The sequence below is a fragment of the Schistocerca cancellata genome, chromosome 1, assembly GCF_023864275.1.
Source record: "Schistocerca cancellata isolate TAMUIC-IGC-003103 chromosome 1, iqSchCanc2.1, whole genome shotgun sequence".
Taxonomy (NCBI): Eukaryota; Metazoa; Arthropoda; class Insecta; order Orthoptera; family Acrididae; genus Schistocerca; species Schistocerca cancellata.
The window spans coordinates 484,540,177-484,557,847 of NC_064626.1; the positions used below are offsets into that span (position 1 = coordinate 484,540,177).

The following is a 17,671-nucleotide window of genomic DNA, read 5'->3' on the forward strand; positions in this document are numbered from 1 at the left end:
GTAGTCCTGCCTTTGATGGGATACATGAAACTTGTGGCCTGACTGTAGTAGGTGGTGGTGGGAGGATGTATGGGATGCGTCTTGCATCTAGACCTATTGCAGGGATATGAGCTATGAGACAAGGGGTTGGGACAGCTGTTGAGTAGAGAGGGACAAGGATATTGTGTAGGTTCGGTGGGTGGCAGAATACCACTGTGGAAGAGGTGGGAAGGAGATTCCTTATTTCAGGGCAGGACAATGTAGTAGAAATCCTGGTGGAGAATGTTATTCAGACACTCCAATACTGGATGGTACTGACTTGCGAGAGGACTGCACCTCAGTGGTCAGACAGTGAGACTTTGGGAGGTGGTGGGTAACTGGAGAGATAATGCATAGGAGATCTGTTTTTGCACAAGATTGGGAGGGTAATTATGGTCTGTGAAAGCCTCACTGAGACCCTTAGTATATTTTGAGAGGCACTGCTTGTCACTGCAGATGCAACGGCCATGGGTAGCTAGGCTGTGTGGAAGGGACTTCTTGGTATGGAACGGGTGGCACCTATCAAAGTGGGGATATTGCTGGTGGGTGGTAGGTTTGATATGGATGGAGATACCATCTTCGAGGTGGCAGTCAGCACTGAGGAAGTTGGTTTGCTGGAATCCTTGATTTTGAATCAAGTATACCAAGATATATTCTATTAGCTAATAAGACAGCAGAAACTGTGGCACTGCTAAACACAAAATAAATTAATTAAAGGCTGTGTTCCTGGAGGTTTTAGAAGCGATGTCTTATGTGCTGTTAACTAAATGAAAAATTACGAGATAAGGAAATTTATAGAAAAATAGTATAGACAGCAGAGAGAATGATATATTCCTTCAGAATTTATTTTTATTTTATGGGAATTGCATCATATGAGTTTCTGTATGTTTAAGACTTATAATGTTTGCAGTGAAGCAGTTCTGAGCCTGCTTAATTGTTTTCCTGGTTATGTAAGGCATAGATGTCCTTGGACTCTTTATCAGTATACTAATGTCATGAGCAAACATCACAATTTTTTATGAATGCTTCAATATCCATGTTGTATCATTTATGTGGGTCAAAAGCAGGAGTGAGCTATACCTCGAATCTTGAAGGCCAACATTTTTGTTTTCTCACCCCAAATTTAATCTTATTGCCATGATATCACTTGTTATTGTAATCCCTCTGTCTTCTTGTGTTACAATATGACTCCAGCCTTGAAAGAAGAGTGCAATTAACAGCAAACCATTTTAGTTCCCCTTGTAGAGTTTTGCAATCCACACAATCAACTTCCTTGGCACCTTCACAGAAAATGCTAACAGTCTAATTTTTAGTTCTATGAGAATGGAGTTTGTGATATTGTATAAGCCAAACTGAGCTTCTGTTAAAAGGTATTCCCCAAAATGTGGTTCAATATTCCATTGTAAGCTAAAAAAAGGTCTGTATGTTATAAGATATTTCGTGAATAATGAATCTGAGGTCACTCAGTCAACTCCTCTTCTATAGAATGGTGTTAATGCCGTACAGTTCAGTCTGCCAGGACATACACTGACTCAGTGACTAATTACAAAGATAATTCATGGGTCAAGGGGTGGGGGGCATCTATTAAGTCAACACGATTTTAGTACTTTGATTGAAATAGCGTAATAACTATGAGTGTTGGTGCTTTCCAGTGACCTAATGATTTTTATGATCTCACTAAACAGTTAATCAGGAGAACTGATTTCTGGTGGTGGGATACGCAGTGCCTGTCTAAGTAACTTTAATGGATCTGCTTTTGATTATCATTTTTTTTTCCTCCTGTTTTCAGCTACTGTTTGGAAGAATTCTCAGCATTTAATAGTCAATGATTTGAGATTAATATCCTCTGATTCACTGCTACTGTCACTGAGGAGTACGGTATCATTTATCACAGCAAGTCTATTTGTTTCAGTGCTCCAAAATGCCTCCTCTTTGTTCCTGGGACTTTATTTTCTTTTTGCACATCATATATGGTTTTTATCTTTTTGTTAACAACATAGTGCTCCTTTAATTCCTGATTAGCGCTAATCTTCTACATTAAATAAAACTCCATCTTTATGACACAAGATATTTTGGTACCAGATGTTCTGCCCCTTTCTCTCAGCTTTCACTGATCCATTGTAAAGGAATAGTAAATTCATTGTTTTGCCAGAATATTTTAAGGAAAGAATTAAATTATATTATGAAAAGAAAAGTTGCTACTCACCATATAGCAGAGATGCAGAATTGCAGAGAGGCATAACAAAAAGACTCCCACAATTATATCTTTCGACCGTTAAGGCCTGTGTCAACAATAGACAGACATATGCGCACGCGCACACACACGCGCACACACACACACACACACACACACACACACACACACACACACACACACAAATAGTGATACATTCTGTCTGGAGTTTCCATAGTTAGAAGAATTAAATTAGTCATCTATAATGTGTCACTGGTAAATTTCTTCCCATTGTTCAATCCATAAATTCTCTCTGAATAGTGTAACCAAGCCAACATGTGATTAAGTGAAACAGAAAGCTCAATTATGCCTACTTTGTAATCAGATATCTTTCTCATGCTGTTGACCCACAGACAAGACTGCTAGCATACTCTCACTCAATCCTTTCCTGTGGCATAATCTTCTGGGGCACTGCAGATAAGTTGACAAAAGTGTTATCTTACAGAAGCATGCAATAAGAATATTGTATGATGTTGGTAACTGAACACTTACATGTTGTTGTTGTTGTTGTTGTTAGGATGTACTAACAATTCTCACCCCCCATGAACCATGGACCTTGCCGTTGGTGAGGAGGCTTGCGTGCCTCAACGATACAGATAGCCGTACCGTAGGTGCAACCACAATGGAGGGGTACCTGTTGAGGAGCCAGACAAACGTGTGGTTCCTGAAGAGGAGCAGCAGCCTTTTCAGTAGTTTCAGGGGCAACAGCCTGGATGATTGACTGATCTGGCCTTGTAACACTAACCAAAATGGCCTTGCTGTTCTGGTACTGAGAACGGCTGAAAGCAACGGGAGACTACAGCCGTAATTTTTCCCGAGGGCATGCAGCTTTACTGTATGATTAAATGATGATGGCGTCCTCTTGGGTAAAATATTCCGGAGGTAAAATAGTCCCCCATTCGGGTCTCCGGGTGGGGACTACTCAAGAGGACATCGTTATCAGGAGAAAGGAAACTGGCGTTCTACGGATCGGAGTGCGGAATCTCAGAACCCTTAATCAGGCAGGTAGGTTAGAAAATTTAAAAAGGGAAATGGATAGGTTAAAGTTAGATATAGTGGGAATTATTGAAGTTCAGTGGCAGGAGGAACAAGACTTTTGGTCAGGTGAATACAGGGTTATAAATACAAAAGCAAATAGGGGTACTGCAGGAGTAGGTTTAATAATGAATAAAAAAATAGGAGTGCGGGTAAGCCACTACAAACAGCATAGTGAACGCATTATTGTGACCAAGATAGACACAAAGCCCATGCCTACTACAGTAGTACAAGTTTATATGCCAACTAGCTCTGCAGATGACGAAGAAATTGATGAAATGTATGATGAGATAAAAGAAATTATTCAGGTAGTGAAGGGAGATGAAAATTTAATAGTCATGGGTGACTGGAATTCGTCAGTAGGAAAAGGGACAGAAGGAAACATAGTAGGTGAATATGGATTGGGGCTAAGAAATGAAAGAGGAAGCCGTCTGGTAGAATTTTGCGCAGAGCATAACTTAATCATAGCTAACACTTGGTTCAAGAATCATAAAAGAAGGTTGTATACATGGAAGAACCCTGGAGATACTAAAAGGTATCAGATAGATTATATAATGGTAAGACAGAGATTTAGGAACCAGGTTTTAAATTGTAAGACATTTCCAGGGGCAGATGTGGACTCTGACCACAATCTATTGGTTATGAACTGTAGATTAAAACTGAAAAACTGCAAAAAGGTGGGAATTTAAGGAGATGGGACCTGGATAAACTGACTAAACCAGAGGTTGTAGAGTGTTTCAGGGAGAGCATAAGGGAACAATTGACAGGAATGGGGGAAAGAAATACAGTAGAAGAAGAAAGGGTAGCTCTGAGGGATGAAGTAGTGAAGGCAGCAGAGGATCAAGTAGGTAAAAAGACGAGGGCTAGTAGAAACCCTTGGGTAACAGAAGAAATATTGAATTTAATTGATGAAAGGAGAAAATATAAAATGCAGTAATAGAAGCAGGCAAAAAGAAATACAAACATCTAAAAAATGAGATCGACAGGAAGTGCAGAATGGTTAAGCAGGGATGGCTAGAGGAGAAATGTAAGGATGTAGAGGCTTATCTCACTAGGGGTAAAATAGATACTGCTTACAGGAAAATTAAAGAGACCTTTGGAGAAAAGAGAACCACTTGCATGAATATCAAGAGCTCAGATGGAAACCCAGTTCTAAGCAAAGAAGGGAAAGCAGAAAGGTGGAAGGAGTATATAGAGGGTCTATACAAGGGCGACGTACTTGAGGACAATATTATGGAAATGGAAGAGGACGTAGATGAAGATGAAATGGGAGATACGATACTGCGTAAAGAGTTTGACAGAGCACTGAAAGACCTGAGTCTAAACAAGGCCCCTGGAGTAGACAACATTCCATTAGAACTACTGACAGCCTTGGGAGAGCCAGTCCTGACAAAACTCTACCATCTGGTGAGCAAGATCTACGAGGCAGGCGAAGTTCCATCAGACTTCAAGAAGAATATGATAATTCCAATCCCAAAGAAAGCAGGTGTTGACAGATGTGAAAATTACCGAACTATCAGTTTAATAAGTCACAGCTGCAAAATAATAACGCAAATACCTTACAGACAAATGGAAAAACTGGTAGAAGCTGACCTTGGCGAAGATCAGTTTGGATTCCGCAGAAATGTTGGAACACGTGAGGCAATACTGACCCTACGACTTATCTTAGAAAATAGATTAAGGAAAGGCAAACCTACATTTCCAGCATTTGTGGACTTAGAGAAAGCTTTTGACAATGTTGACTGGAATATTCTCTTTCAAATTCTGAAGATGGCAGGGGTAAAATACAGAGAGCGAAAGGCTATATACAATTTGTACAGAAACCAGATGGCGGTTATAAGAGTCGAGGGGCATGAAAGTGAAGCAGTGGTTGGGAAGGGAGTGAGACAGGGTTGTAGCCTCTCCCCAATGTTATTCAATCTGTATATTGAGCAAACAGTAAAGGAAACAAAAGAAAAATTTGGAGTAGGTATTAAAATCCATGGAGAAGAAATAAAAACTTTGAGGTTTGCCAATGACATTGTAATTCTGTCAGAGGCAGTAAAGGACTTGGAGGAGCAGTTGAACAGAATGGACAGTATCTTGAAAGGAGGATATAAGATGAACACCAACAAAAGCAAAATGAGGATAATGGAATGTAGTCGAATTAAGTCGGGTGATGCTGAGGGAATTAGATTAGGAAATGAGACACTTAAAGTAGTAAAGGAGTTTTGCTATGTGGGGAGCAAAATAACGGATGATGGTCAAAGTAGAGAGGATATAAAATGTAGACTGGCAATGGCAAGAAAAGCGTTTCTGAAGAAGAAAAATTTGTTAACATCGAGTATGGATTTAAATGTCAGGAACTCGTTTCTGAAAGTATTTGTATGGAGTGTAGCCATGTATGGAAGTGAAACGTGGACGATAAATAGTTTAGACAAGAAGAGAATAGAAGCTTTTGAAATGTGGTGCTACAGAAGAATGCTGAAGATTAGATGGGTAGATCACATAACTAATGAGGAGGTATTGAATAGAATTGGGGAGAAGAGGAGCTTGTGGCACAACATGACTAGAAGAAGGGATCGGTTGGTAGGACATGTTCTGAGACATCGAGGGATCACCAATTTAGTATTGGAGGGCAGCGTGGAGGGTAAAAATCGTAGAGGGAGACCAAGAGATGAATACACTAAGCAGATTCAGAAGGATGTAGGCTGCAATAGGTACTGGGAGATGAAGAAGCTTGCACAGGATAGAGTAGCATGGAGAGCTGCATCAAACCAGTCTCAGGGCTGAAGACCACAACAACAACAATTCTCAAACACAGTACCAGAATATAAATACTTTCCACATCTTTCTCAGGATTTAGAGGGAAGTTATATATTTTGGTGCAATGTCTGTAACGGGTTGCCAGTGAGCATCAGGCAGGAAACTGAACATTCTCAAACATTAAAAAATAAATTTAAAGAATACATCAGTCACCGTTCTACAATTTCTCAGACTAACTGGACTCAGGAATGTAAATTCTACATAACCCTAATATTAGTATTAAAAATATATTGGAATGAGAAAAAAAATCTGCTCTGAAGTGTTGGGAAAAAAAGTAGATGAGCTTCTTGTTTGTTTTGAAGATTGAGAAACTGAGGGTGGAATAGATGTACTATGCCTGTCTGAACATCAAATAGTCACAGCTATGGAAATGGTAAATGTAGGTGGATATAAGCTTTCAGCACATGTAAGTAGAGGCACTATGGAGAGAGGAGGAGCTGCCATATATCTTAAAATCTGTCGTAGTGTGAAAAGTTTGGAAACTAAAAATTTTTGCGTAGAGCAACATATAGAAGTATGTGCATGTGAGCTTAAACTAAATAATGGCAGGTCCCCTTTGGGAAATTTTCAACTACTTTTGAAAAACTTGGATTCTTTGTTGTGCTATCTGTCAGAGAGAGGAATGCAAATTACTGTTTGTGGGGCTTTCGATGCAGATTTTCTGAAAGAGTCCGATAGAAAGTTTGATGTTGAAGCATAACTTGGTTCTTTCAATTTGGCATCAGTTATTGATTTTCCTACTCGGGTGGTACAGGAAAGCAGCACACTGAGATAATGTTTTCATAGACCAAGATAAATTTAATCAAATAACAACTTTTCCTGTTATGAATGGTCTGTCTGATCATGATGCACAGCTAGTTACAGTATATGATATAGTTCCATACAGTAACGCAAAACAATCCTCCAAAATAGTGCATTCAATTAACGGTTTAACAATTCAAAATTTTAGGGAAACGTTGCAACAGTTACACTGGGATGAGGTGTACAGGGAACGTGATGCCAATTTAAAATTTAACCTATTTCTTGATACCATTGTGAGTATATTTGAAAACAGTTTCCCCAAGAAAACAGTGAAATGTAACTGTAAGATACCATGTAAAAAGCCATGGCTTACTAAAGGGATAAAAATATCTTGTAAACAAAAAAGGGAAGTGTATCTTATAGCCAGGAGGAGTAATGATCCAGAAACAGTGAAACATTATAAAAACTACTGCACAGTTTCAACAAAAGTTATTAAAAAGTCCAGAAGTATGTGCATTAAGCCTGAGATTAGCACATCTGATGATAAAATTAAAACAATTTGGAATATTGTTAAAAGGGAAACAGGGCAACCGAGAGCACAGGAAGACTGTATTTCTATCAAACACAATGAAAAGTTTGTAAACAAGAAGTCAGAAGTAGAAAACATTTTTAATAATCATTTTTTAAGTGTTGTGGAAAAATACGATCCAGCTATTCATTATAAAATGCAGGGCAGTATATGGAAGAGGCAGTACCTTGAAATTCAAGCCTACCTCTCCTATTGAAATTAGGAAAATAATAAATTCACTCAAAAGTAAAAGCTCACATGGAGTTGATGGCATTTCCAACAGAGTACTAAAAGCTTGTTCCCAACAAATGAGTAGGATTCTCAGCCACATATGTAGGAGCTCATTGAAACACGGCATTTTTCCAGATAGACTGAAATGTGGTATTGTTAAACCATTGCATAAAAAAGGGGATAAATCTGATGCTAACAACTACCACCCAATTTCACTTCTGACAGTTTTATCCAAAATTCTTGAAAAAGTAATTTATTCAAGAGTAGCATCACGTATTTGTAAAAATGAAGTACTGACAAAATATCAATTTGGTTTTCAGAAAGGTTTTTCAACAGAAATTGCTATATATGCTTTTACTGATCAAATATTAAATGCATTGAATAACTGAAAACCACCCATTGGGATATTTTGTGATCTATCAAAGGCTTTTGATAATGTGAATCACGAAATTCTTCTAGATAAGCTTAAGTATTGTGGTGTGAGTGGGATAGTGCACATATGGTTTAATTCACACTTAACTGGAATAATGCAGAAGGTTGAAATTAACAGTACACATAGTCTGCAAAAACCAGCAAAGTCCTCTAACTGGGGAGGTATCAAAAATGGTGTCCCACAGGGTTGAGTCTTGGGTTACTTAATGTTCTTAATACACATTAACGACTTTCCATGCTACATTCATGAAGATGCAAAGCTAGTTCTTTTTGCTGATAATACAAGTATTGTAATAACACCCAACAAGCAAGAATCATCTGAGGAAATTGCAAATAATGTCTTTCAGAAAATTATTAAGTGGTTCTCTGCAAATGGACACTCACTAAATTTTGAGAAAACACAGTTTATACAACTCTGTACAATAAATGGCATAACACCATTGATAAATATATGAACAAAAGTCTGATGCTAAGGCAGAATACTCAAAATTTTTGGGTGTGTGCATTGATGAGAAATTGAACGGGAAGAAACACATTGATGATCTGCTGAAATGGTTAGGTCCAGCTACTTATGCTATTAGGGTTATTGCAAATTTTGGTGATAAATCCATCAGTAAATTAGTCTACTATGCCTATTTTCATTCACTGCTTTCATATGGCATCATATTTCAGGGCAATTCGGCTTTAAGAGAGAAAGTATTCATTGCACAAAAGTGTGTAATCAGAATAATAGCTGGAGCCCACCCATGATCACCTCGCACACATTTATTTAAGGAACTTGGGATATTCACAGTACCTTTGCAAAATTAATAACCCATCCCAATTCAGAAATAACAGCGAAGTGCATAGCTACAACACTAGAAGAAAAGGGGAAATCAATTGACATTAATTTTTAAGGATTTAATTATGTGATGTCACTGGATGTATTTATCTTATGTTATGGGGTATGTTATCATCTATGGCACTATTTGCAAGCTCATTTAGCTTTAAGGTACTATTCAAGGAAAATGTTATATGATATACATGTAAACTGCCTGTTCCACCTCAGGTGGTCAATGGTGAATAAAGAATCTGAATGATCTTCACTATTTTGGATTAAATCTCACTTTTGCACAGAAAGGGGTGAATTATGCTGTCACAAAAATCTTTGGTCATTTGCCAAATAGTATTAGAAGTCAGAAAGATAGCCAACCAACATTTAAAAGCAAATTAAAAGAATTTCTGAAGGGTAAACTGGCAGGGTTGTTAGCGAAATCCTTAAGGGGAGACACTAGTACTCATAGATTTACCTCTTTTTTAGACTATTATCAGTGTCCAATGAGAAGTTCAGGCTGGCAGGTGCTAAAGAGGTCCAAAACTCACAAAATTTTCACAACAGGAAAGTAAATAATAATGTTACCATATTTAACCAAAATATTGGTGGATTAAAGATAAAAGTAGATTCTCACAAAAGTAAAGTAAAAAATAATGTTACCATTTTTCGCCAAAATATTCTGAGATTGAAGAATAAAGTAGATGAGCTCCTGATTTTGTTTAGATGACACTGAATCTGATAATGTAATAGATATACTATGCCTGTCTGAGCATCACATTGTGTCTGATATGGAAAATGTAAATATCAGTGGTTATAAACTAGCTGCACATATGAGTAGAGAGAATAAGGTGGGAGGAGGAATTGCCATATATGTCAAAAGTTATCACTGTGTAGAAAGCTTAGATACAAAAAAGTTTTGTCTAGAGCAACATATAGAAGCATGTGCCTGTCAACTTAAACTGAAGGAGGGCTCTTTTATAATTGTAACAGTATATAGGTCCCCTTCAGGAAACTTTCATTTGTTCCTGGAAAACTTGGATGCCTTGTTGTGCTATCTGTCAGATAGGGGAAAGCAAATTATTATTTGTGGGGACTTCAATGTTGATTCACTGAAAGAGTGTAATAGGAAGAATGACCTAGAAGTCTTGCTCGGTTCTTTCAATTTTACATCTGTCATTAATTTTCCTACTCGGGTAGTAAAGGACAGCAGCACATTAATAGATAACACTTTTATAGACCAAGATAGGTTTAAAAACATAAATTCTTGTCCTGTTGAGAATGGGCTTTCTGATCATGATGCTCAGCTAGTTACAGTATATGACATAGCTCCATTCAGTGATTCAAAACTACCCTCCAAAGTTGTGCATTCAATTACTGACTCAACAATTAGAAATTTCAGAGGAAATCTTCAGCAGTTAGACTGGGATGAGGTGTACAAGGAACCCAATGCTAATTTAAAATATTACTTATTTCATGATACACTTGTAAGAGAATTTGAAAACTGTTTCCCCAAGAAAGTAGTTAAATTTAATTACAAGAAACCACGCAAAAAACCTTGGCTTACTAAAGGAATAAAAATATCTTGTAACCACAAAAGGGAACTGTATCTAACAACAAGAAAGAGTCATGACCCAGAAACAGCCAAATTTCATAAAAACTACTGTGCTACATTAAGAAAGGTTATTAAAAAGTCCAGAAGCATGTGCATCATGTCTGAGATTAATACCTCTGATAACAAAATCAAAACAATTTGGAATATTATTACAAGGGAGACAAGACAACCAAGAGTACAGGATGACGGTATCACCATCAAAGCGAATGGAAACTTGATAAACAACAAGCCAGAAGTCAAAAACATGTTGAATAATCATTTTTTAAATGTTGTAGAGAAAACAGGATCTGAATGTTCATCAGAAGAAGCAAGGCAGTTAATGGAAGAGGCCTTACCCACACCATTTGATACAATTGAAATTCCAACCACCTCTCCAACTGAAATTAGGAAGATAATAAACTCTCAAGAATAAAAGCTCACATGGAATTGATGGCATTTCCAGCAGGATAATAAAAGCTTGTTCTCAAGAAATAAGTGGGATTCTTAGCCACATATGTAATAGCTCTCTGAAGCAGGGCATTTTCCCAGATAGACTGAAGTATACCATTGTTAAACCACTGCATAAAAAAGGGGATACGACTGATGTCAACAACTACCGCCCAATCTCTCTTCTGACTGCCTTATCCAAAATTCTTGAAAAAATAATGTATTGTAGAGTAGCTTCACACCTTTGTAAAAATAAAGTTTTAACAAAATGTCAGTTTGGTTTCCAGAAGGGTTTCTCAATGGAAAATGCTATATATACTTTCACTAATGAAATATTAAATGCTCTGAGTAACCGGAAGTCACCTGTTGGGATTTTTTGTGATCTATCAAAGGCTTTTGATTGTGTAAATCATGGAATACTTCTAGATAAGCTTAAGTACTGTGGTATGAATGGGACAGTGCTCAAATGGTTTAAATCATACCTAACTGGAAGAATGCAGAAAGTTGAAATAAACAGTTCATATAATATGCAAAAAATGGTGATTTCTCAAACTGGGGAACAATCAAGAATGGGGTGCCACAAGGTTCGGTCTTGAGTCCTCTGGTGTTCTTAATATATATTGATGACTTGCCATTCTATATTCACGAAGATGCAAAGCTGGTACTTTTTGCCGATGATACAACTATAGCTATCACACCCGACAGACAAGAATTAACTGGTGAAATTATAAACGATGTTTTTCAGAAAATCATTAAGTGGTTCTCTGCAAATGGGCTCTCATTAAACTTCGACAAAACACTGTATATACAGTTCCACACAGTAAATGGACTGACTCCATTAATAAATATGGACTTCGATAAGTAATCGGTAGCTAAGATAGAATATTCAAAATTTCTAGGTGTATTCATTGATGAGGGGGTGAACTGGAAAAAACGCACTGAGGACCTGCTGAAACGTTTGAGTTCAGATACTTATGCTATTAGGGTTATTGCAAATTTTGGCGATATACATCTGAGTAAATTAGCTTACCATGCCTATTTTCATTCTCTGCTTTCGTATGGCATCATATTCTGGGGTAACTCATCACTGAGTAAAAGAGTGTTCATTGCACAAAAGCGTGTAATCAGAATAATTGCTGGAGCTCACCCAAGATCATCCTGCAGACACTTATTTAAAGAGCTAGAAATCTGTAGTCTCACAATACATATATTCACTTATGAAATTTGTTGTTAACAATCCGAACGAATTCAAAAGTAATAGCAGTGTACATGGCTACAACACTAGGAGAAAGGATGATCTTCACTACTCAAGGTTAAATCTAACTTTGGCTCAGAAGGAGGTAAATTATGCTGCCACAAAAGTCTTTGGTCACTTACCTAATAGCATCAAAAGTCTGACAGATAGCCATATAGCATTTGAAAGGAAATTAAAAGAATTTCTTAATGGCAACTCCTTCTACTCATTAGATGAATTTTTGGATATAGTAAGTGGGTAATTTCCCAACCCCACAAAAAAATAATGATAATTAAATAAATAAATAAAAAATTAAAAATATTAAGTGTCGTGTAATATTTTGTCTAATGTAATATCTTGTATAGACACCTTTTATTAACGTGACACGTTCCACATCACAAAGTGTAGTATTCATGATCTATGGAACAAGTAATAATCTAATCTAATCTGACAACTCCTTCTACTCAATAGATGAATTCTAAAATATGAAGTAGTAACTGAAAAAAAAAATTAAAAAATAAATAAATAATAATATTTTGTCTAAAGAAAACTTATTTTAAAGTGACACATTCCACATCATTACGAAATGTCATATTCATGATCTATGGAACAAGGTTAATGTATGTATGTTTGTAAGGTGTGGAACCCAGGAGATTTTGGAGCCAGTGGCGCCTTCTGTTGGCAAAAGGTCTAAAGGGAAAGGAAGAGGACTGAAGGAGAACACTTGTGAGATCTAGGGAATGGGAAGAGTTGTTCAAAGTGCCATCTTGTTTTCAACATTCTGATTTTCATTGATGCAATGTTAGTGTTAGACAGATCCTGATTTGCCAGTATAAACAGCCAACAGTAGTTGTGTCAAGTTACATAAATGTATGTTTGAAGTATTACATGATAACAGCATCTTAATACTATAGGAGAAGAAACAGTGCTTTTTAAAATCTGACATATTATAAACTGGAAGGTGCGAGTTTTGAAAAGTTTGTATAATAATTTGTTATGTGAAGAATTGCTTAGATTCACAAACAATATTCACATTGCCAATTTTGGCAAATAATTGCAGTCTTCAGATGTGCTTAATTTACAAAAGGCTTTGTACTGAAAAAGAAATATAGTTAGACACTTTGATCATCATAAAGTGATTTAATATTTCAATGAATGTACGTATCACCACATGATAAATGACATTCATTGAAATTTTAAATTACTTCATGACGTTCAAAGTGCCTAATTATATTGGTTTGTCTCTACAATGCTTCTTTGTGAAGGTGATGTAAATATTGTTTGTACATGTAAGTGATAATTGATGTAATGACTTATGATATGAGAAACTACCTTGTTTCAAAGTCTTTGTTTTTCTCCTAACATACGCATATAATGGAATTTAGAAGTAATTACCATGATTTCCACTTTGGGTAGATCATCTCTACTCATAATTTTTTGTTTGCATGCTTAACAAATGTAGCCAGCAATGGTTCTGCTTGTTGCTGAATAACCTGATTCATTCTTCACCCCTGAAGGATCTCCTTCATGATGAGAAATATACAGAACACAATGTGTGCTAACCACTGTGCCGATGACACCAGCATATTGCTCACTGGATCCAGTCCAGAAACTTTGCGGTCCACAGCAGAAAGTTCTATGAAAAGACTTTCTGAGTGGTTCACAAAAAACAAACTCATTATAACTACTGAAAAAATTGTGTCTGTCGATTTTCATTTAATTCCTCCAACTAATCAAATGTCTATTCAAGCCCAATTAAAAAATGATCCCCTAGAAAATGTAAGTGTCACAAACTTCTTGTGTCTTTGGGTTCAGCAAAACTTAAAGTGGGACACACATATAAATAACTTGTGTAGAAAACTATTATCTGCGTCCTATGGCCTAAGAATTTTAAAGGCTACAACAAGCAAACCAACAGTACTGCAGGCATACTATGCACAGTTCCACTCAATAATCCGATATGGGATCATTTTCTGGGGATATTCAACTCACAGTGTAAAGGTTTTTAGAATGCAAAAAAGAGCTTTAAAAATAATTAGTGACCTTAAAAAGATGGAGTTCTGTAAATCCCATTTTACTGAGCTTGGTGTTCTAAATGTTCCAAGTTTATTCATTTATGAAACTATCTTGTTCACTAGGGACTACCTCCTGAAAACAGGCAAACTGCTACAGAACAAAAGTGTACACAACTATAGTACCAGAAGGGAATCAAATATACATCAAAAATATCACAGAACAACCACCTATCAGAGGAGCGTAATTAACATTGGTATAATACTACATAATAAGATACCAGAGGAAATAAAAAATACTACTCATCCAATATTTAAAGCTAAACTAAAGGCATTTCTAATAAAGCACTGTTTCTATTCTGTCAGAGAATTTCTGAAGAAGTAGCAAAATTAATTATAGTAGGTACCTAATTTTAATTGCTAATACTATGTATTATTGTAACTTATCTTTGACCTGTCCAATATCAATTGTACAATTTGTGCTATATGATAAAACTGGACCAATAAAAAATCAAATCAAATCAAATCAATTTGCTGTGTGTCAGTCAAGTGTGTCAATCTTATATGCTGACAAGAAACTGACGTCTATTTGTACTGGTTTTTGGATGTTCTGCAACTACTTTTAAGATAATATGAATTAATATGTTTATAGTTTCACACTCTATGCCACTGCCATTTACATTTGATTTTAGGTACCAAATTTATCCTTCTATTCCCTAACAAATCACTTCAAAAAATTACTGGACCTACCCTTTGGCATTGAAAGGTACTAACAATCATATAGCACATAAAGTAGAAGACTATTTTTTACTGATAGCTCTACCATCTACCTACAGTGATGATCTGCAAAGTAAATCAATAATTCACATGAAAGTGATTGTAACAGATACATATAATAAAAGGTTCATTATTTTAAAAAATTTCACTGGATCGTATTCTCAACTAGTTCTACTAATGATGAAGTCATTTAAATATTATGTCAACAATAGGGGGTATGTAGGTCTACAAAAAATTTTTAGGTGGTAGATTGAAGTATTAGACTAAAGAACATGTGAAACCATCATACAAAGTTGAAAACAGGTCACTACTCAACATTCGGTATGTGTGAACAGTAAGATAACACTGTCTACATACTTGAGTCATCTCTGCTAGTTGCTATTTCATGATCCTCTTCATTTAACTGATACTTCAGTTTTAGGTAATTTGTTAATGCATCTTTTACTAAATTCAGATCCACTTCTAATCTGTCAAGTTGATACAACAGTGATGTACATCTCTTACATAAATTATCATCTTCAGACACAACTACCATAAAACCTTCTCCCATTAACTGGCCTATTTTTGTTGGTATGTCTGTTTTACTGTATGGCGTTACGCCAACGACAAGTGGGAAGCAGGTTCCTGTAATTTTTCCGTCGCATATAAAGCATCTCAAATCACCTGTGGAATCTCTGTTTGTTTTGCCACCTGTAACAAAAATTCTTTATTAGGCATTGTAAAAGGTAAATAGTGAGTTAATGTTCTTCTGGCATTCATTATCATATACCGCCTCAGAGAGGCTTTAGATTATTATGTGCAGCCCTAACCGGTAATTTGTTTGTTTGCTGCTTCGGAAAGAGAAATACAGGTTTGTCGAAAGTGTATTCTGGTCTCGGAAGAAACTTTCACAGTTTTTGAGTACATATTATTATAACAAGTTGCGGGAAACTCCTCGTTGGCATCTGTCAACCAGCTGTCATGTATTTACGTTGGTTTCCTTCGTTTGTATTACGTGCGAACTTTGTAACAGCGGGATATGCTTTTATCGCAAGAAGTCGCACACACAAAACTGAACGCGGTCACTGCGGAATAAAACACAGAAGCACTACGCAAGATAACTTAAAGTAATTTTGCATGCTTAATACCACTTTCTACGATTTAACTGGTTACTTCTATACATATTATGTCGTTTCTTGAATTACTAATAAATTTCGCATCTCAACACAAATCTGTCAACAACCCTTGGGAATAGCGTGCATTACATTTTATGCAATGCTGCCAAACTCGTTGTGTGTAGTTCAAAATCATGCGGCGCGTAACTATAAACGAAATGTGTGTGATATATAGAGAAAAAGCCTGTAGTGTTGTTAAATAATTTCAGGTTCGAAATTAATAACAGGCGAACTTTTGTTTGTGTGCAGTCTGTATAATCGCGTTACCTTGACAACAAAGCCGGTGGTTAGTAAACATAGTTCTCCAGGTTGAGGAATATAAAAGTATGAGAGCTGTACCAGCGTGGGTGGACAAAGTTCACGACAGAGACAAGGTTGAACAATGGTAACTATCCATATGATAATGAGCACTTCAATTGGGTTGACGCATGCATCTACATGTTTCAAAACAACTTTGTAATCGGCGTGTTGATTGCTAGCGAACAGGATGAAATCTGTTACATTGCAAGTAACATTCTGTCAACATTAATTTTACTCTTATTAAATTCGTATTTGAACACACCGTAATAGTGATTTGCGCCGAAGTCTACACAGCCTGCTCTTACTAGGACCGTACGCCGAGGGGGCGGTAATAGACTTATTTACTGTTAGTAACCGTGACATACAATTTTGGAGTGGATGAGCCGTGCCGAGTCGCTGATTTATGGTCATATTGTGAACACACATTTTTAAAATGCGTAAAATAAATTCGCTTTGCAACACTAGATTGTGCTCGTTATCTAGCCTGTAACACAACCAAAAACGAATATACGGCTACTGATTTGTTGCAGTGTAACCTGTCAGTTTCATACCAATGGGGTAATCTTATAACCAAAACGAATATCCGACTCCTGATCTGCTGCAGTACAAAATGTCAATTTTATGTCAGCGGTGTAATCTTTTGAATTCTACTTTCTTCCCTGTTTAGCCTAATATGTCAGCCCACACACTGCATTCTGCAAGGGCATTATGAATATTGCCCAGTACATCACTCTTCATATGGCTTGCTGGTGAATTTCGGCTTTTATCATATTAGTGATAGGCTGATTATAATCAGTCATTCATCTCTCCTTTGTTCATCCTCAAGGTCTGAAAATAGCTATGATCTGTGTAGGTCTCACACCGAACTTGAGGCATAATGAAGAATGTTATGCCTCTTCCTTTATTTTGCTTGAGCAGCTATTTAAAAGGCTCATTAGTTTGAAGAGGACCTTGTCTGCCTTGTAGACTATACCTCATCCATATAAACACCATGCGCTGCTTATTGTCAAATGTCACATATCAACTGAACTCTTTTGTACTGCATGTTGGTGTCGTCTTGTAATGTAATGATGATGTGGCATATGACATCATCTGTATGCAAATAAAAAGGTAACAGAACACTGGCAATATTTTCTTTACAATTATTTTAGTTTTTGGAGTACAGGTTGTGGCGGTACACTGATCCGTAGGTAGCCCAAGGCCTAGATTATGTTTGAATGTGACAGTTTATTTGTTAGTTGCCAAAGACAACCAAGTGAATACGAAATATTAAAGACGA

At 36.6% G+C, this 17,671-nt stretch overlaps 2 protein-coding genes across 3 annotated transcripts in view; one reads left to right on the forward strand and one right to left on the reverse strand.

The window, feature by feature from the left end:
- Positions 1-16,168, reverse strand: part of LOC126185676 (uncharacterized) — a 132,537-nt gene extending 116,369 nt beyond the window's left edge. The window contains exons 1-2 of the mRNA XM_049928152.1: positions 15,748-16,168; positions 15,296-15,628 (exon numbers count right to left, since the gene is read on the reverse strand). Coding sequence (XP_049784109.1) covers positions 15,296-15,628; positions 15,748-15,844 — 430 coding nt within the window. The 5' untranslated portion in view covers positions 15,845-16,168. The remainder of the gene's footprint in view (positions 1-15,295; positions 15,629-15,747) is intronic.
- A 41-nt stretch (positions 16,169-16,209) lies between these two features.
- LOC126177684 (intraflagellar transport protein 122 homolog) overlaps positions 16,210-17,671 on the forward strand; it is a 254,831-nt gene continuing 253,369 nt past the window's right edge. For both annotated transcript variants that reach the window (XM_049924474.1, XM_049924475.1), the window contains exon 1: positions 16,210-16,477. In XM_049924474.1, coding sequence (XP_049780431.1) covers positions 16,419-16,477 — 59 coding nt within the window. In that variant the 5' untranslated portion in view covers positions 16,210-16,418. The remainder of the gene's footprint in view (positions 16,478-17,671) is intronic.